This window comes from Oxyura jamaicensis, chromosome 20, assembly GCF_011077185.1.
Source record: "Oxyura jamaicensis isolate SHBP4307 breed ruddy duck chromosome 20, BPBGC_Ojam_1.0, whole genome shotgun sequence".
NCBI lineage: Eukaryota > Metazoa > Chordata > Aves > Anseriformes > Anatidae > Oxyura > Oxyura jamaicensis.
The window spans coordinates 6,232,384-6,252,623 of NC_048912.1; the positions used below are offsets into that span (position 1 = coordinate 6,232,384).

The following is a 20,240-nucleotide window of genomic DNA, read 5'->3' on the forward strand; positions in this document are numbered from 1 at the left end:
ACACAGGAGGACACAAAGGGACGTGGGCAGCCCCATACTGGGCAGGCAGCACGGCCATGGGGCCCGGCGCAGGAGCTGTCCCCCTTGACTTATTTGAACTAGAACTGATGCACAAGGTTAATTTTCCGTTTTTATGGGAAAGCCTGGTTAATGTCTCAAATTCAGATCAAGGTATAAAATGTTACAACCAAAGAATGATTATTCTCACAGGCTCTCTTTGTTCAAACATGTGGCCCAGCCGTTTGTGTCTTTGCTTTTTTTTATTATTTTTATATACAACCAAACCGGTCCATTTTTCAGGAGTTTCCAAGTAATTACACTCAATTAAAACTATTAAATTCTTTCTCTTGGTGACAACTTCATTATTAACAGCTAACCACAAGGAAGAGATTTAACATAGAAAGCCCTTGATTGTATACTAATCCGTCTCTCACCTCTGGCTGACACCTGTGGCAGATAAACCCTACAGAATAGGAGTCTGATGAATAACCTTAATTAATACTTTCTTCCTTGTAGAAAAGTAATTATTTGCTCATGGCATAAACAGGTATTTGGCAGGGATTTAAAGACAGTGATTGGTTTTAAGTAGAAGGGCTTTATTTATTTATTTATTTATTAAGGGGGGTAGGGAGGTCTGAGTCCAAGATTCACTCTCCGAGCGACTTTGTCCTAACATTTTGAATGTCGGGTTAATTGGCACATTGCTGAATAGAAGCGGAGTCAGACAACAAGCTGATTTGTTATCCGTCTCAAAGGAGCCAGCTTTGCCCCTTTGCTAATGGCCTGCATGTCTGAACAGGGTACCTGTAAGGCAGAGGATTGGAACTGGCTGATTTGGAGCCAGGATTGGGGTTGAGAGTGACTTGCACTTGAGAGATTGCCAGAGATAAGTCTGCTTCTTGCTTCCTTTCAAAATTGCGCTATACAAGAGGGGCGAGCTGGCTGTGGACATCCAGCCAAGTGGATTAGTAGTAACTGCAGGTGTTAACAAACACATGTCTTTTTAGTGCATTCTTTAGGGCAAGTATAAGCAGTTTATGAAAAATCCAGCTCTGTGTTTCAGGTGCAGTGGTAAGAAGGCCATTTGGGAGGATGCTGACAGTGCAGTTTGAAGTGTGGCTGCATCCAGCATGGGCTTTTCTGTAGGTAATGCTACCTTTAGGAGTGAAGATACAGCAACACAGGCGTCTGCATAGGTGAGCCTGTCCTTTGAGCAAAGCCAGACTGAAAGCTGCTCATCAAGCTCCTTCTAGCCCCCTTCTGTCATCCTATTATTCATAGTGAGAAAAACTAAACAGAAGCAGAATTAATTTTAGGAAGGATATTTTAGCCTGTAGGACATAAGTGAGTTACAATTGTGATTTTAAAATGTAACACAATTCAGATCTACAGAACTACTTCAAAGAGGAGCAGTGCATGCAACTAGCCAGCACAAAAGCAATACTCAGAGCAAATGTGTCAGCTCATGCTTTTGGGATCAGAAAGAAAACATTCCCCTCGGTGAATGGACACTTTTGCCTTCCCCTGCAGAGTCTTTCACAGGCTTCTCTTTTCTGTGTTTTCCTCTAGCAGGGCTATCTGTTGAAAGGGCAGCAAAGCTGCCCCCAGACAAGCAGTTACAGATCTGGGAGCTGGCAGTGCCTCACTTCTAGTGAAAATTATCTCATTCACAGTGTTGTCAGCAGTAAGTAACAGCACATCAGTTCCTCTTAGCTAGAAGTCACATCCTGTGACAGACACAACAGGGAGACATGTCCAGGAATACTCTTTAGGATCAATGTACTTGATCCAAAAATATATATATATATATATTAAAGAGCTTATTTTCCTCTTTGTATGTTTTAATATCTTGTGAAGGAGTGGAGGGGAACGAGCGCTTTTTACCTCTCAGTTCTCTCAGGATGTATGCTGAGCAGAAAAGGGCAGCTGTGAAACACTCCTACTGCTTAAATGTGGAAGTGGAGGTGTGGCAGTTAGGGGGAATATCAAGCTCTTTGGGAATGAGTACTTCAAAACGAGCACCACTGCTGTGATGCTTATCCCATCCAGCTGACGGGAAGAAGCCCATTAAGGCTGTGTCGGTTGGTCAGGAGCTGAGCTCTCTTGGGGTGCCTGGTCTGTCGTGTAATTTTGGGGGCTGTTTAATGTCAACCCTGAAGAAAGCTCCAACAGCGTGCGTTGCAGAGGTGAAGCACACAGAAATGCACTGTGGTGCTGGAGGTTTTATTTATAGGAGTTTGTTGCCTGTTTTCTATCCCTGCCTCTCATTGTCCTTGTTTGTGAAAGCATGACTTGTAGATTAGCAGAGGGGTAGGACCTCGCGCTTCTAATGTTACTGAACAAGCACTCAGGGTCGAGGTTTTCGGTGAATCTATTTTCACAGTAAAAAAAAAGTGGTTCCTGGAGGAGATAGGACTTCAAGCTGAGCACAACCCTTTCGTTCTTAGGCTTCACATGCATCAGAAAACTTTGGCTAGATCTGTTATTGAGGAAGCTGGTTCCTAGGGCTCCAGGGCTCACTCTTCCTATGGTAAGACATGCTGGCAGGGGTCATTGTTATGGATGCAGCAACCTTACATTACTCTGCTAAACTCACACTGCTCTAACACAGGCATTAGCAGTCCACTAGGGCATCGCCTGCAGCACAGCCATATCCTTTAGTCCTTCGGGACTTACACGCTTAGGAAGAGTTCTCCATTAACATCTTCAGGAAAAAGAATCATAATTCCCTTTCCGATTCTTCATACAGTGTACAGAGAAGTTTGACAACACACCAATACACCTGTGTCGTTTATGTGCTTGCCCATCAGTCTGATTCTCCTGTTTATTCATACTTGAATTGCAAGCTGTGGGTAGGGACTGTGTTTTTCCTCTGCGTGGGTACAACTAGCACAGTGGGGTTCAAGTCTGGGACTAGTGCTTCTAGATCAGTGCAACAGTAATGCGAATAAATAATTGCTAGTGGAACCCTGGCCTAGTGCCTCTAGACACCTACATCATACTGGGAGCACTGATTTGCCTTTTAACTTTATCAGCTTAAGACTTGGAAGCATGCCTTGTTGCAGAGGAAATATCCATACTGTGAAAGCACTGATGCCAAATCATTTCCCCAAACGACTTCCCCTCTGGGTGGTAAAGTGCATTTTTCTGTTTTATTTTCATTCCATCATATTCTCTATCTCAAGAGAAAGATTTTTTTTCCCTCTCATCTACAGTTTAATTTCCATATTGTTTAGTTTAAGAGAAGGTAACTTCATACACTGTGGAAATGTTTCTTACTCCCTGTTAGTGATTAATACCAATAAATCTAAAGACAAAACTTAGAGAATAAATGACAGATACCAACGAATGAGACTTCCTAAAAGAGGTTTAAAGGCTAATGATCCTTGAAATGTATAAAAATAAATTGCTTCATTAAAAACTATTTTACAAAATCATTTCTTCCTAGCAGCATATTTTCTTCAAAACAGTTCCCTCGTGTAACTACACCTGGGTAGTAAAATTTGATTCAGTGCTGTTCACATGGGGCCACGGTCAGATGCCCTAATGGTGCCTGTGTCCCTGCCCCTCGCCAGGGGAGCAGGTTTGGGGCTTAAAGGTAGACATGAGCAAGGCAAGCCTGGGGGAGTTTACTTTTTGCCCAGAGGAGAAAGTGCCCTTCCAGGGACAGCAATAAGCATGTTTAAACATGACTGACCGAGCTTTTCTTTAGATGGGCACAGTGCTCGTGAGTCACACACATGGCTGAAACCACAGCCATTCTGCTCTAATTAAAGAGAACTACACCAAGAATGCGTAATAATTAGGTTAGCGTGTAATACACCATCCATGTCAACAGCATCTGCTGCAAAGGTTGATTGAAATGCACTCATCCTCCAAACATTGCGCTCCCTGTTAGAGTTCCTCAGCTAATTCATTACTGTCCTGTCATACAATAACATGACTCCACAGAAATCTGCAGAAAATTAGAGCACAGACTACATATAAATCTGGCATTTTAGCATGGCTTGTAATGTTAGCAGAGGAAAACCACCCACATAAATGTAAAGATGAGAGATCCCTGTCCTAATGAAGATGGATTACAAATAAAAGCCTGTTGTGGGAGTGCTCTTTTTTCAAGTTCTGTTGTTGTTTAGTTTGAACAGGCAGAATGCTTTTGAGCTTGTTTATCGAATTAACCGTAAATTATTTTTACTTGCATTTTTGAAGAATATATTCTGAATGAATAATATTTTTTTCTGCTAGAGACCTAGTTTGCCTCAGAACATGTCTGTGCTTTTGTTGTGAGTTTAGGAACAAGGTCAGCTGTTTGAGGAAGGAGACGTGGGAAAGTGGCTGAGGCTTATTTAATACTGCAGTGCACCAGCCTGGGTACAGCATGGCACTTGGTTGTATTTCAGAGCATCAGATCCCTGCGGCTGTACCCAATGCCCATGAAGCAGCTTTGAAGCAGCACGCCAAGAGCTGTAGGACAGACAGTGGCCACTGTCCCCATCCACAGGGGCAGCATGAGGGACCAAGTGGATTTGCTGCACGCATGCAGTCAGCCAGTAACAGTCACTTCGACACGGGATTGTCTGCAAGTGGTTTCCCTGGCCAAGCAGTCAGCCCAACTGCTTTGGTCTGATTGAAGCCTGCGCTTGCGACTTAGCGGGGTAGTGAAGTGGTGGCCCTCCCACGGGTAGTTGTGGTGTATTAGCTGGGTAGCAAGGAACAGGGAAAAAAAAATCTAAAGTAAATCAACTAAATGCACAGGAGGTCCATATTGCCTGGGACATCCTGTGTTAGAGCTGCACAGGAATGTACTTGTTTTGTCACTGGTTTTGGTAGGAGCAGGATCTTAGAAACTTCACAGGTGCTTAATATGTACAGGAGCTGTTTTAGAACTGCTGGCATGTTGTTTTCATGTTCTTTGATTCATGAAATAGTATGTTTTTAATATTCTGTAGGCAGCCAGAGCTTCTGCATTGTTTTCTTGCTGTTCCCTTTAAGGAAGCAGTTTGGGACCCTGTCTGGGGTCAAGTTAGGGCCAAGTTGGACCCAGACCTGGATTAACTGCTGATACTAGAAAACTGCAGAACAAGCAAAGTGTGAAGCAGTCAGTCCATGCAGGCAGGAGCATCAAGTGCATGTCACCATGTCTAACACCAGCTCAAATGGCATATGGACTGATCCAACATTTTAATGAGCTATCTTGTTTTATTTTATAAATTGATGTCGTTATTTGGTGTAACTGCCAGGATGACATCTCTGGCTCTGCAAGTAAGCTTTATGCCACTGCAGAGCATGTCCGGTCCTGAGCAAGAATAGTCAGACTTGGACAAGCATTTTATCCTGCTGTAATTGGGTTTGCATGGGAGGATGGAATTGTTTTAACTCTGCTGGTACTGTTAAATAGGCGGACAGCTTCAGCAGAGATGGAAGAGCTTTGCACCAGTGTGGCTGCTCTTGCATCTGAGAGAGCGGTTGTGGTGTTCAGCTGCCTAGCACGGTAAAACCACCACAGCATCTCCACGTGCACTTGTGCTACCAAGGCCAGTAGATACTGTGCCACACCTTGGCTCTGATGTGAGAACAACACATCTGTCTTTCTGTCCTGCTCGGTGCTCATCACCCAAGTTAGCATGGCAGTAAAGACCTAACCCAAGCATGCCGAGATGCGGATTGCACGCTTTAGAGAAAGAGAGAGAATTTATGTTTGAACTCGTGGGCTCTGTTTTCAGATTCTGCTCATCGTGTTGCTGCTTGACATTAAAAGTCTACTTTCATGTGTAAAGAATAATGCTGGCCTCTTACGGCTGATTCAAAGGACAGAGTCTGGAAGGGATCACTCTCTGTGGGCTCTGTTGTTCATAACTGTCCCTTAGCTGCTCTGTACTGATGCTATTGGAAATTACTTCTTGGTCCAATCTACTGAAGCAATTCTTATACAGCCTCAGGTGTTTAAATGTTCTTGTTAAACTCATCTGAATGTACAGGCTGAAATGCATTAAGGTGAGCCGTATCCATCCTTCAGAGAACAGAAACTGATTATCTAGTAGAGAAAAAAATAAATAAATAAATAAATAAGGATGGGAAAATCATGCTAAGATACACTTGGGAAATTAAATGACTTTAATGACCTTCAGAAAAAGGAATGTGTAGATCCTGTGTCTAAGACGTCCCACCCTCCAAAAAAGAAATTGAAATGAATGGAAAAAAAAATGATTCTCCCCCAACAGGACACTACAACGTCTGTGCGGATAGGTCTTATGATGGAAGAAATGATCTTCAACCTTGCAGATACACATCTGTTCTTTAATGACCTGGAGGTATGTAGCTGTTTATTTTATTTAGCATCTCTCTTTCTAATCATTTGCATCTGCTCTACAAACTTTTTTTTCTGGCCAAGAAACTTTCATTATTGACCCCATAGAAATGGGCCTTAGATGGTTTATTGGAAGCATACTTTACTATGTCCCTTTGACATCTTCATTCTGTTAAGGAATTTTTTCTAAATACACAGTAACAATGATGGCTTTTGGCAGTTTTACTAAATCTAATAATGAGGACATTACTGCTGCTTCTCCAGAAATTTGCTATTTAATAATTTTATTAAGCTAAATTAGCATAGATCCTATGGGGCAGGTAGCAATTAGCTATGATGCAATGCAGAGGTTTAAAAAATGGTCTCTGTTCTTGAGGAAGCTCTGTTCTGCACACAGAGGCAGAGCAGGAGGTCTGCTCAAGCACAGACGCATTGCAGGATGAAACTATGCGAGTTTCTACATGAAAGACCAAGAGGAAAAAATCCTCCTTGTCTGCATTATGGCAGATTATTATGATCTGGCTATGCCTTCCTTATACAAAGCGAAAATCCTTTTGAATATATGGTGAAATCCAAACAAAGTCATGCGAGCACAATTCGGTCACCAGCTGAGAAACAGCTGTATAGTGCTGAGGAAAAGTTGTTTTAATTTGCAATCAGTAGAAATGAGCGGAATGAGTCACCTACAGTGAGTAGGATGGGTTTGTGCTGTGGGCACCTTGGAGTCAGAGTACTGCTTGGAGGAGTTTGGAGGAAAAAGTTCTGGCATCCCTCGGCAGGCTTCTGTGGACTTCCTCTTCACTTGAAAAATGAAGGGTTTGTTTCTGTGCTGGATAAAATGGGAGAATTTTTTCTGTGCCTGACGAGTTCAGTGAGAACTTCTGATTCCTTCACTGCTTAATTGCACTGTGTTCCTCCGCACATTACAGGAGGTGCCTGCTTTCCTGCCACCTGTGTCCTTGCAGTCTGGGGGTTTGCTTACTGAGAATTATCTGGTCTTTGCAGTCTTCCCTTTTCACTCATGCTTGACAAGTGAAACAAACTCAACTTTTTTTTTTTTTTTTTCAAACCAAAGTCAAACCAAGGTGTTTTGATTTTAGCTGAGCGTTTCAGTAATTAAAATGATGGATGAGAGAAGATTCAAAAGAAGTCAATGTCCTTTACAAAATTTTGCTTTCCTAGAACAGAAGCCGACTTTGCAAACACAGTCATCCATCTCTGTTCATTAGCCATCCTACTCCTTGATTTTGGATGGTAAATGAAAGTCAGCCTTGAGCGTTCACAAAGTGGTATTTAAGGGTTGTACATCACCAAGTGCTAGGCTTGAAAAAGACACAGTGAATGATATTCTTGAGAAAAAAAAATAGTTTAAAAGAAAGAAAAAACACAGAAGCTGATTCAGTTCTAGACCCACAAAGATTACCATATACGTTAGCACCATCATGTGGCATAACACTGACCTGTGCAACACAAAATAAGCTAAAACTGTACAGGGCTGAAACCATTTCTGACCATATTCTGTGCTGGGGCCAGGTGAAAGAAGCTGTAACAGAACGCGGTAGGATAGTCACACTGTTCAGTACTAAAGCAAGAATATTCTTGTTAGGTAATATTAAACATAGCAAAACATTTCTCTGGCATAAATCCATAGCCAGGTTCAGGCATTTTGGGGGTGCCAAGCATACTGAAGCAGCTAAAGTATGGCTGCCTCAGCTTTGGGGATAATTGTGAGGGAGAGGGAATGTCATCTCTCCTCACCAGAGAGGCAGGTTGGGCAAGGAAATCAATTATTACCTTGTTTTAGCAACAGGGGACTGGTTTATGCTGTTTGCAGTTTTCAGTGCTGTGTAGAGCAGAAGGTGCTGCTAGGTATAAAGTTTTGTTGAAACATTCCTAGAACGTGCCCGATGAGGATAAATCATTTGCCCATAGCTACAGCAAGGTTTGCACAGTCCTTGCTAGCATTTATGTAATCCTCATTAGCCTGGTAAGGCCGTGGCTGAACAGCCTAGCAAGAAACTGGCATCAAATTCTGAGTGAGGGGCCTGAACTGGAAATAGTCTTTTTTTTTTTTTTTTTTTTTTAGCAAAGCCACGTGATTCTTGCCTTACGCAGAAATAATGCTATCAGGCTGTGGCACATCATACCTCTTTAAATGTTTCAGCAAGACAGGAGAGAGCAGTAGGGCTTTCTTCTATGGCAACACACTGTCAACTTGTCCAAGAAAACTAGGCAGCCCTTTGTATTGCTGTTCTGACATTGAAAACTAACCAAATCAAGAGAGTGAATTACTGCAGTTGATGCAGGCTGTCAGCTCAGTGGATGACAGATGAATAAATAGCAGGAATTTTCAGAGCTTGCTTCTGTAAAACTGCCAGATGAGAACAGGAGCCAGGCCACTGTTCCTCTGCGCTCTCCTCACCTGTGCCATGGCCTTGAACCACATGCAGTGCCATCCTGCTGCCTGGCACCCTGTTGTTGGCCAGGGTTTCACATGTTTTCAGGGTCTTCCTGGGTGGGATTCGGGCAAATGCTTTCTGGATACATTGCCTGGAAGCATTTTTCCTGCTATGCCAGAGAGGGGGAATCTTGGACATGTGTGAAAAGTAGAACCAGCAGATCCATTCAGATAAGCTGCTGCAACCCACCCTCTCTTGGTGCTGCAGCCTAGCAGAGGCCCATTTCCCACGAGATTCACCCCCAGCCTTCAGGCTAGCAGGATAGCAGGAGACTGATCACCAGTTCCCAGGGCAGGTGGGTGAATGGAGATGCCCTAGGCCTAGACTCTTACCAAATACTTCTGGCCTTCTTACAAAAAGGGATTCTCTGCCAGCAAGTTAATGCTTGAGTGGTACAACTTAGAAGATGGATTTATTTCCAGCAGATTCGGGCAGGAGGAGAGTCGATACTTATTAAAACACAGCTTAATGGTGTGGCTGCCCTGTAACAGAGAATGAAGGCACCAAACCTTGACGAGGGCAGCTTCGAGGGCATGCAGCCACCCAAGTATTGCCCCATTCTGGAGGCTGTTAGAAGCACAACCCAGGCAAGCGAGAGGTGTGTGTTTGCTGAGCTGCATTTTCAAATGATAAATATGTGGGTTTACCACACTAATTCACCTACTCATGTAGCACTTCGGTGCTGGTTGGACACATCACCTCTGACTGCAGTTGCAGTACAGGCAGGTTAGATCCCTACAGTCTGCAACCGCAGGCCATACAAGGTGTGACCTATAAAGGGCTCTGATCACACTGTAGACTATATGGGCAAATACACTTGAAAGGAAATATTCTCACTCTTTGTTCCATTTTGGGGAAATCAGGGAGAATAGGAATTGGCCAAGGTTACAGATCATGGTGAAGCTCAAATATGGACTCTGGGCTTTCCATGGTTGTGCTTTTTCTCCCAGACTCCTTTTGTTCACAGTGCAACACAAGCTAGCAAATAGCACATTTCATCCTCCCTCTGGAGATATTGTTGCCTAGCACTCTAGAAAACAGGTGTGAAGGACAGCAGGACCTACAAGGGGATGAGGAATTAGCAAACAAGGGGATTAGTGTGTTTACAGGTTATTGCCTTTCAGAGCCGTCCCTGGAGGTTTCCTGTTCTGGGAACTGTTAACCCCCCTATCCCCACCTTAACAAGGGATGCAAGCTCAAGTGATCGATGAATTTATTAGATGTTTTTTTAAAATTATCTAACACAGCACTGATACAAAAATGGACAACCTGTATGTCTGCAAGCTGTTTCTGCATGTGCAAGAGACATACTTAGAGAATATGCAGAGAGAGCATAAGTAGTAACTGGAGGAGTTTCTCCATGCATCCTCAGAACCAGCTTGTATTTCACAAGGAGACAGCAGAAGCTTTTTCCAAGCCTGTGGTTCCATTTCAAAGCTGCGCTAGCTTAGGCACCTTTCAATGCAGGTTCAAGGGTTTGGTCCCATCTGGAGGCAGATTGTGTATCACTGACTGGCCTGGAGATGTCACAACAGTAAGAACAGTTCCGTTCCAGGAGCTTGGAGGATTGACTAGGTCTTATACGTTTGACTCAGTTACAGGTTGCACATGCAACAGATCACGTACCTCTGAGATCCTAGAGTATCGTTTTAAAAAGTCAGCAGATGTGGAAACTGGGTTTTCCCTTGCAGACTTCCATTCAGGCAATCTGGACCTTCTTTTCAGCAGCCCAGATATCCTGCCCTGATTCCGCACTCACTAAGATCTCAAGGAAATTCTGCAAGAATGAAAAATTAGTCTCATAACCAAGTAGTAAAACATGGTCCACATTCTTGCTTTAACCAGCTTCCCTGTGTTTTACCCAGTAACATGATAGGCTCAGCCGGCGGACTATGAGGTAGCGTCTCACTAAGTGTCATGGTATTTTATTAAGTCAGAAATGTGATAGCTACTGTTGTCACACTTCAGTGTACAGAACAATTCATTCACAAATGAGAAAAACAGGTCCCTCCACAAATACCTTTCCCTTGACTTAATGCCCTGCATCACACAACTGAAATGGAGTGGGCTGCATCAATATTATCCCAGCATGGCTCACAGCAGCTATGGGGAGGGGGGCTTAAAAAATGACAGTGGGTGGAAGAGAGAGAGGTGCCAGCAGAAATCTGCAATTCAGTTACTTGGCTCCAGTTATAAAGAGTATACACCTCGGTGATATGTTGATGAAGAGGATTGAGGAGACAAGAACAAGATAAAATTGGATGACTTCTTGAGAATTATCTAAAACAAGTTCTGCAGAGAATGTCATGATTATGGGTAAGAACAACGTGTGACATTTTGCCATTGATATCAAGCTTAGTTACTTGTCTGGGGATTTTTTCTTTTTGAATGGGCTAACTTAAAGTAATTCATAAAGCCAGTAATTATGTAAGGTAGGTGATTGTGTGGTTAATAAAATACTGTCCTGGTAAAGGATGACTGGTCCTTAGTTAGCTGTAGTTGTTCTGACTTAGGTCTCCTTACATCAACCGTGCTTTTACTTCTATTGAAAATCAGCCAGAACAAAGGGTAGTGTCTGTTTTCTCCTTACTTACAAGGATCATGGAGAAAAGAGATTAAGGCAGTAGGGAGAAGCTTACAGATATTTTTCTCTCTCTAATGATGGTGTTAAGACTAGGAAGGAAACAATAGAAACATTTCTCAAGTTTTTGAGGCAGGGCCTCCATGATTCAAACAATGAAGAATTTTGCAAGATAAGATCTCGAGTACGTACTTCATGCAGGCTGAGCTCTAAGTATACCTTCTGGTTAAATTTCCTGTCCATAGATTTCCTCATTACTGACACATTATTTCTTAACTCTGTGGTGTGGGGCTATGAAAGGGTGCCGTCTTCAGTGCTTTCCTGCACATCAAAGGAAGCTGAACCCCCTCAGTACGCCCTGGGAAAACACCAGCAGGACAGGTGTCCCTGGAAATTTCTGTGAGCCAGATCTCCCCTTGTAATTATGTGGGAATACACCTTCTGTCCAAAGCAGTACTACAACACGGGGAGAGGCTGCCAAATCTGTGCCTTATCATGTATAACAGCATTTACAAAACACAGTTTTCCTGGCTAAAAGACAAGCCCCTCTCTCTGCCTCCTATCTGCATAGGAAGGAGTTCCACTTACTGCATTATTAAGGAACTGTTGTGCCTTTAGATAACAGCTGGTCTCACACACAATTAGTTATTCACACACAATTAGATATTTATGCAAGTGCTGTGTAATATTGTTTGTGATAATTAGCTGGCTATACTCTACTAGACAGTATTGGCAACATATAAGATTTTCTCCTAGCATTAGCATTAAAGTCATTTTTCATTACATGAAGTGTTCTTTAAAATGTTTTTTCAAAGTATTTACTTACTGATGTATTTTTTTTCATACACTTCTCAGGACTGTGACCAGATCCACATAGATGATGTATCGTCAGATGATAATGGTCAAGATCTAAGGTATGGGATCTCCAGGTGGAAGCTGCAGGCCAGGTAGTCCCCAGCTGTTTGAAAATAGCAGGGGGCTGGTCAGTGTTGTAAAAAAAACTTCCTCGGCCATGTGCCTTCTGCCCTTCCTGGCTCCATGCTGTCTGCAGTTATTAAACACACAGGAGAAGTACAGAGTCGCTGTTCACACATTAATTTGCCTGTGCCTACTGTCAAGCCCTGACCTTGCTCAGCTTTGAACCATTCTAGGAATTACTTTTAAAATTAGGTTGAAATTTGCTCTGACTACGCTGGTTTCCAATTTGATTTGGCCAGCCAGTTGGCACAAGTGTAGCCAAACCATTTCAAAACCAGACTGAAAGGTTTCTGACTGCCCAGTCTGTAGTAAATGGGCTTACTCGTAAGGATTGTGGACCTTGCCAAAGCCACAGCCTTGTCACTGGTGTAAACATACACCCAAACTGCACCAGCTATTACTATTGCCTGTTCATTAATCATGAACATAAAAACTATTTCTGTACAATTACATTTACCTTTCCCAAAGTGTTGCTTGCAGTCACTGTAATCGGTACAAGAACAAATTATGCAGAGCTCTTACAAAACTTCAGTTTGTGTTTTGTGGATGGTTGTTATGAGAAACTGGTGCAGAAACAGCATAGAAAACAATGGAACAGTCTTCTGGAAGAGCCTTCTCCTCCCGTAGAGAACACTCAAAAGATTATTTGCTGAAGCTGAATTGATGGTTTGTGCTTGGTAATGCACTGAAATGGCACATGCATATTTTGGTCCTTTGGCTCCAGTGGCTTGTTAGCAGGTGAGTCTGGATACATATTCAGGCTTTGATTAAATTAATAATTTGGGTTTTATCTCAATCAGTGCGCTTACTTTGAGTGAACAACAACAACAAAAGCTGTAAGCTAACGGTGTATCATGAATCCCATGAAAAGCCACTGCCTAAGTGGGTTCAGTTGTTTCAGAAATACTTCTCATGCTTATGGTTTGTCTGTGTGGGATATGAAGTTGAGCTGACTGAAATACGTTAAGCATGTTAAACTTATCTGGATACTCTAATACTGAAATAAATTGGCCTCAGAGCTCTCAAGAAGGGGAAATTTCTGCGCAGTAAATCAGGATGTGAATGCAGAGGCACTGGCTACTGCCCCAGTGAGGTACCAGAAGCACATTAAGCTGCGCTGGCTTCAAGCTGCAGCCAAAGAATGCTAGGTCTGTGTCACCGAGCATTTCTGTCTCTTCCCTTGCTCTGGTTCAGTTTGTCTGACTCCGCTGGGTCCGTGACCTGACCCAGCAGACTGTGTCTCATGAGTGCAGCTGCCCTCTTCCACTGCAGCCCAGTCTACCTTCTGCTGAAGCTCTGAAACCCACCCTGACACTGCCAGCCAGCAAACATTTTAGGATAACGTGAGCTGCTCCAAACCCCACCCCCAGCCATGTTCTCAGGGAATTGATACAGCTGAAAAGCAACTTCTTTGCTTATTTTTAAGCTCTATTGTCTTTTAACTGGAACAGTTCCCTGATCTGATGCACCTCAGTGCTGAAGAAATGCTTGCACTGGTACAAAGAGAGGTGCATCAATGTGGGCTCAAGACAGGGACAAACACCTGGAAGAAGACAGGCTTGCTGCCTTCCAAGACATTGTCAGTTTAGAATCCCATTGAAACTGCCACCCACCCATAGTGGTAATTACCCTGGAGCTGCTTTGAAGTTTCCATTCAGTTTTTGTTTAAAAAGCTTTACACAGTGCAGGCATTTAAGGCTCATTTAGTTAATTTTTTTTTTTTTCTTGATTAATGTGTTCAGTGCATGTTTAACAATATAGCCAAGCAGCCAGAAAAATCCTTTAAGATTTGACTATTTCTGCAGCTTAGCAGCCGGGATGGCATGCAGGTAAGGATTGTCAGTGACCTGAGGACAGTCAGACGTTTTGTAGTCCAGAGAACCTCAGAACTGACAGGAAGCGCTAAACAACCTGTACTGCTTACAGTAAGAACATTTGCTTAAATTTGTGCCAGTTGTCACTGATTTCAGAGATGAGGCAAAATGACTGTGTGGGATCATGCGTCTGGCAACCAGGCGATTCCCTAGCCTGGAAATAAATCATTCAAGTAAAAGAAAAATAACAGGCCACAAATGCCCTTTCAAATCTTTTGGTTCTACTTGCACACAGAGAAGTTACACAGTGGAAATGAGCATTAGGGAGGGTGGCACACGCCCTTCTGGGGCACGTGGGTGAGAGCAGGCAGCAAGGATGAACTCCACGGCTGTACAGCGCGTGCTGTGTACATCTCTGCTGCCACTTGACTCCACATCACTTTTCAATTGTTTCCGCTCCCTGCTGGCACTGTATAGACTGTGATTATAATGACCTCTCCCCTTCCCTCCTCCTTCTCCCAGCACGTATAACTTCTCTGCAGATGGCTTTCACAGTTCAACTGCCAGTGCAAATCTATGTCTGGGCTCAGGCGTTCACGGGGGAGTTGACTGGATGAGGAAATTAGCATTCCGCTACCGCCGGGTGAAAGAGATGTACAACACCTACAAAAACAATGTAGGGGGTGAGTATTTACTGCCAGGCAGCAAGCATGCCTTTCATCATCTCAAATACGTCTGACCCTGCTAGAAGCATGATATAGAGGAGGTGTAGAGAGCACTGTGATAAGAGTATTTTACCCTGAGCTGAGCAAGTGTTTCAGCAGTCATTCTTAAATGAGGATTCAGTATGAGATTTTTAGGAGATATGCTACAATACTTGGTTTAATGGTTGGAGAAGGACATTTTTTCCAAAATGTCTAGTAAGAAGTAAACGGTTCAAAACTAGGCTTTTTTTTTTTTTTTTTTTTTTTTTTTTTTCCCCCCAAAGAACATAGGTCTGATTTCTACCTGCAAACATAACTACTTGCTCTCAGCTAGTTTCAGGCAGTTCTTCCAGTAGGTTACTCTTTTGTTTTAACGTGGTCCAGCAGACTGTGGGTGACTGATACCGCTCCCTCAGAGAGGAAGGAAGCTGAGCTCTAGTAGCACAGGCGTGTGTTGCAGTCTGGGCTTAGGGACCTCAGGGCAGAACCTTGCAGTGGCATGGCCGTAGGCAAAGGGGAGCAGCCTGCACCAGGGCCAAGAGAAGGGCACTAGGAGAGGCAGGATTCAGAACACAGCCAGGAGGCCTTTGGCATACTGCATACAAAGCCACGCAGCTCTCTTTCTGTGCTTCTGCAAAGATGCTTTCCCTGCCTACAGGTTTAATAGGAGCTCCTAAGAGGGAAACCTGGCTGCAGTTAAGAGCAGAACTTGAAGCGCTGACTGATCTCTGGCTCACACATGCTCTGAAGGCGCTGAATTTGATACATTCCCGGTAAGAACAGCTTAAAGAATTGCCTACAGGCTCGATCCAGGATCTCCTTTGCTTCCCTTTTTTTCCCTCTCTGAACAAATTGAGACACATTAATAGGACTTTGCTGGCCAAACTTGTGGGAGGCCTGTCTGCACATGTTTGTCAGACTTGTTGGGGTTAGCTTGAGATGATGAACTGAGCAAAAGAAAAACCAGCCCTTCTTTCTTGCCTTTCCATGACTGCCTCATCTGCAGTACACTTTTCCTGTGCACAGATTTACGAGAGACAGAAAGGGCCCTTCTATCCCTGAACACGTTCACTCGAAGAATGAAAGTATGGCCATTACCTAGATAGTGTTTAAGTTCCTGCAAAATAGATCCTGGCATGCATGCAGTAGGGCTGCATCACTGCTGCTGATTTATACTTTTTTTCATTCTGTTAAATTGCTAAAGAGACAATATCAGTACTAAGATTACCTGCCTCTAGCTGCATAATCCCTCTAGCTCCATAATTCCCCTTGGCTGGGGAACTTCCATTTGCAAGAAAGGTTTGCTTCCTGCCGTCTTTCAGTGTAGAGTAAAAGGGAGAAACATGTATTGCCATTTCTACTAACTTTTGTTTTCTAGGCCTAACTGTGTGAATGTGTTGGTCACCACAACTCAGCTTATACCAGCTCTTGCAAAAGTTCTTCTCTATGGTCTGGGCACTGTCTTCCCCATTGAAAACATTTACAGTGCGACAAAAACAGGTAAGAGCAAAGTAACTTAGGCCTCACCAAAGATAGACTGAGTTTTTATCCCTAAGTCAGGCACATCCACCCACCTTGTTTGCAACAAGCAATGTGTGAACTTTCATTGTAGCTCCACGTTTACACATCTGTGATTTGTATCCTGACTGCCCACACGTAAGCTAGTACAGACTACAAAAAATCAAGTCTTCCCAAGCATCTCTGGGGGGCAATAAGTCTGAAAAATATCCACCCTGTGGAGCATCTACAGCATGTTGGGTCTTCAACTGCACCCAGCTAGAAGGAAGGCAGTCTGGTTGGACCTGTTACAGAAACACGGTTTGGATCCTGTTGCTCTTGCCGGAGTCAAGTGTGCTGAATGAGTTTTATGAAGCTGTGAGAGCAATAAATATTGATAGGGTTGGCTTGAAGGTGTTTTTGCTTTGTTTTCTGTCCCTTTTGGTATAAGTATTTGAACTTCTGAGATTTGTTTTTTCTTGAACAAGCAGAAGAGGGCTCTCAAAACTGAAAACGATGAGCATCATGTCACTCTACCACTGGCCAGTCTAAGCAGTTCATCAGTCACAAAGCTTACAGAAAACCTGTAGCACTTAGAAGTCTTCAGCTGATAAAGTGCTAGTAGCTTTCATGACATGGAAAGAATCCATCTGAGATGAAGATTAAATTGGGTTCTAATTTCTAAAGAAAATGAGGAATGAAGCAAGTTCAATTAGGTTCCAACTTCAGTTCCTGTACCTGAATGTCAGCCCCACTTGCTATATGTGTACAGATTAAATATGCATCTTCTCTTCTGTTTCTCAGGGAAAGAAAGCTGTTTTGAAAGAATAATGCAAAGGTTTGGAAGGAAAGCTGTGTACATTGTAATAGGAGATGGTGTTGAAGAGGAGCAGGGAGCAAAAAAGGTACAGTTTGTGGATGCCATCCTGGATTCTTCCACATTTTCATTTCAATGGCTCTTTCTTTACTTAAGCATTTAATGAAGCTCCCTCAATTTGAAACAGTTTAGAATTGGTCTAATTTCTTAATATGCAAAGTACTTAACAACCATGTGAGCAATTTCATACTGTAAATCCTCCCTCCACCTTGGCAGTTAGTAAAATTTTTCAGGTAGTTGCTCTGTCACACGTTCCAGGAATCATTCTGGCTTAATAAAGATGGCTTTAAACACAAGAAAAGGAAAACTCCAGTGTGTGATCTCAGATGAGCAAGCAGGGTGAATTTCTGATCTATAGCTGTTTTGTTGTTGTTGTTATTTTTGTTTTGTGAAGTCCAAATTCTTGGAATTAGTTTTGAATGGTCTATTAGAACATGCATGTATGCGCACCTCTATTTCTATTTATGACTCAGTGAGGTCATAGGGCATAACATCATTACAGAAAATACCAAAAGGACTAGTACTGAGCTGCTGCCTATATTAATGGTTTATTGATCAATGTGATTAATTTCACAAGCAATATGAAATTGGGAAGGTCTTCGGAATTTGAAGTAGAACAAAAACTCTGAAAGCAGTATGGTCAGGAATGATAAGCCCACAGTTTGTAACATTTCATGCTTGATGAATGGATTTGGCCCACTGGCATAGGTAGATGTAGAAATAATTAAATGGACTAACCCTTGCATCCAATTGAGTTCTACAGCCATTGGTGTCCACAGTTCACTCATTGTGATACAGGATTTGAGGTTTCAGGGACCAGTTGAAGCTTCTTTGTTTTCAGTAAGCTGTAAGAGGAGAGAAGCTGGGATCCCAGAGCTTGGAGAAAGTACAAGCAAAATTTAAGAAGACCAAAGCCGGTGTTCTGGTTACAATGATTTACGAGGAAAAAATGAGATTTAGAGTTACAGCAGGGAGTACCTTCTGCCATGCACAAATGATGTCAGTGTACCAGAGAAACACAAGAGTGGTAGCAAGATATAGAGAGGAACACCTGAAGACAGAAAGTAGTCACATATATCAACTAAACTGTACAACATGAGAATTGAAGCGCCACAGTTTTCATTTCCTAATCTTTAGGACAGCAGCCTGCCTGGAATCTCTGTTTATATAGCTTTACTGGGACAGGAATACAGTTTGTTAATGGCAAGCATCATTTTCAAGATGTCTTTGTGCATCTTGAGTTTTGTGTTCCTGTTGTACCTGCAGCAATGTGATTGAATTGCATTTGCTTCAGGAGCATTGCACTTGAATCAAGAGGCAGGGACTGACTGCATGAGACCCATCTTCAGCAAACTGATCAGTTTTTAGCAGACACACAGATGGCTGTGGTAGCTTAGGTAATGTACAGAATATTGCATCATGGTAACTCAGCTGTGAGGCTGGACTTTATGCTGGAGGACCTGACATCTCATTCTGAATGAAGATTCTGCTAAAACTTTTCAAACAAATCTAATTCCTGTGGGTGCATAAACCCAGGAACAAAAGGATCCCAGCAAATAAGGTGGTCAGCACATGTTCTAGCCCCAGAATTATATCTCAAGTCATTGTCAAACCTCTCATTCTTACAATATATTTTGCCTTGCTAATAAAACAACAAATCCCACCCCTTTGAAAACTGCTCAAATTTGCAGAGGGTTCTCTAGTTCATGAAGGGTTAAGGAGTCCTCAGAGATGAGTCCAGAATGCATGACTGGGAATGAAGTGATAATAGCCTGCTGCTTTTGACAGCCCAGTGCCATACTTCAAAGGTAGTGGGTCAGTGAACATGACTGCATCAAAGGCCACCAGGCTCCCTGGCAGTATGAAGCTGTGGGAAGGTTCAGCGGGCTCATATAGGCAGGATTTCAAGAGTCCTCTTGCTTGTGTTTCCTGGCCTAAGCAGCTCTCCCATTAGTAGAGCACATTCTTTGCTGGGCTGTCACCTCCTTTGATTGATGACAATCATTAGTCAAGGCTTCTACACACCTGAGCTCCATACAAAATAAAAGTGGAGAGAGAGGGCAGGCAAAGAGCCTTTCACTGTTTTGCCGACAGCACTGATAATATCTCCTTTTTTTAGTGGGTCATTTTTCTTCACCTGTCTGATGAGTGATAAATCTGTAAATGCTGAGCAGCAGGAGAGGCTGGGAGGCCAAGTCTTCTTCCCTTTAAAGAAGGAAAAGTAGATAATTTAATGGGAGGGGTTTAATAATAACCAGGGGAAGGGAAGGGAGAAGGAAGTAACTCTTCCCCTTAAAGTGAAATTGCAGAGCGATGAATTCCAGGCACTTCAGAGGCCTGTGTTTGCTTGCTGTCTCTATGCACACTGATGAATAGCTTGAAGGAAGCATTTGTTTACTGATAGGCAACATACCAGAGGGAAACTTGAGTTGTATTTAAACAACAGATGAGTGTCAATAGACACTCTGTAAAATAAACACCTGGAAACTGGAGTTTTTTTTATACAGGTAGACTTGGAAAAGGATCTTCTCCCTTCATCAGCAGCATCTCTTTTTCAAAGCTTTGTTTATGCTATTTATTCAGAAACAGTATGTTTACAGTGATACATTCAGAAATTATTCTCACACTAGAAAGGGAATAATCTTTGTCAATTAAGGCTTTGTTACTGCATAATTCCTACTGACAGAAACCTGTATTTTGGGAGGAAGCTACGAAAACCACAATCTTATTATAAAATCTAAGTGCAAGTACGAGCTGTACATCTTTGATCTAAGGTAAAATTGTTTGAATTGTTTTGGATAAGAAACAAATGCAGCTCAAACCACAGGCTGACCAGAACATACCTAGAAGAGTTGATTTTAACATTTTAAAGCAAGTTCTAATTATTTTGATATTTTCACATAAAAAGTGGCCACAGCAATTGCAGCTATTGCTAATCTTTACAGAGCTGTGTTGTTAGCACTGGACCTTGATAGTACTATTTATACCTTAGCAGATTTCAGTTTCCATCTCAGGTCCCTTGT

The 20,240-nt window shown here is 42.7% G+C and overlaps 1 protein-coding gene and 1 long non-coding RNA gene across 5 annotated transcripts in view; one reads left to right on the forward strand and one right to left on the reverse strand.

The window, feature by feature from the left end:
• The window catches only part of EYA2 (EYA transcriptional coactivator and phosphatase 2), a 57,699-nt gene that overhangs the window by 35,836 nt on the left and 1,623 nt on the right, over window positions 1–20,240 (forward strand). For 3 of the 4 annotated variants that reach the window (XM_035344205.1, XM_035344203.1, XM_035344204.1), the window contains 6 exons: window positions 6,222–6,311; window positions 12,203–12,261; window positions 14,662–14,822; window positions 15,502–15,616; window positions 16,222–16,343; window positions 17,145–17,245. In XM_035344205.1, coding sequence (XP_035200096.1) covers window positions 6,222–6,311; window positions 12,203–12,261; window positions 14,662–14,822; window positions 15,502–15,616; window positions 16,222–16,343; window positions 17,145–17,245 — 648 coding nt within the window. The remainder of the gene's footprint in view (window positions 1–6,221; window positions 6,312–12,202; window positions 12,262–14,661; window positions 14,823–15,501; window positions 15,617–16,221; window positions 16,344–17,144; window positions 17,246–20,240) is intronic. The other variant, XM_035344206.1, reaches the window with a different exon arrangement.
• Window positions 11,138–16,627, reverse strand: LOC118176908. The gene is made up of 3 exons (XR_004755565.1): window positions 16,616–16,627; window positions 15,164–15,166; window positions 11,138–11,341 (listed from the first exon to the last, which is right to left on the reverse strand). It is a non-coding gene; the product is annotated as an uncharacterized LOC118176908 (long non-coding RNA).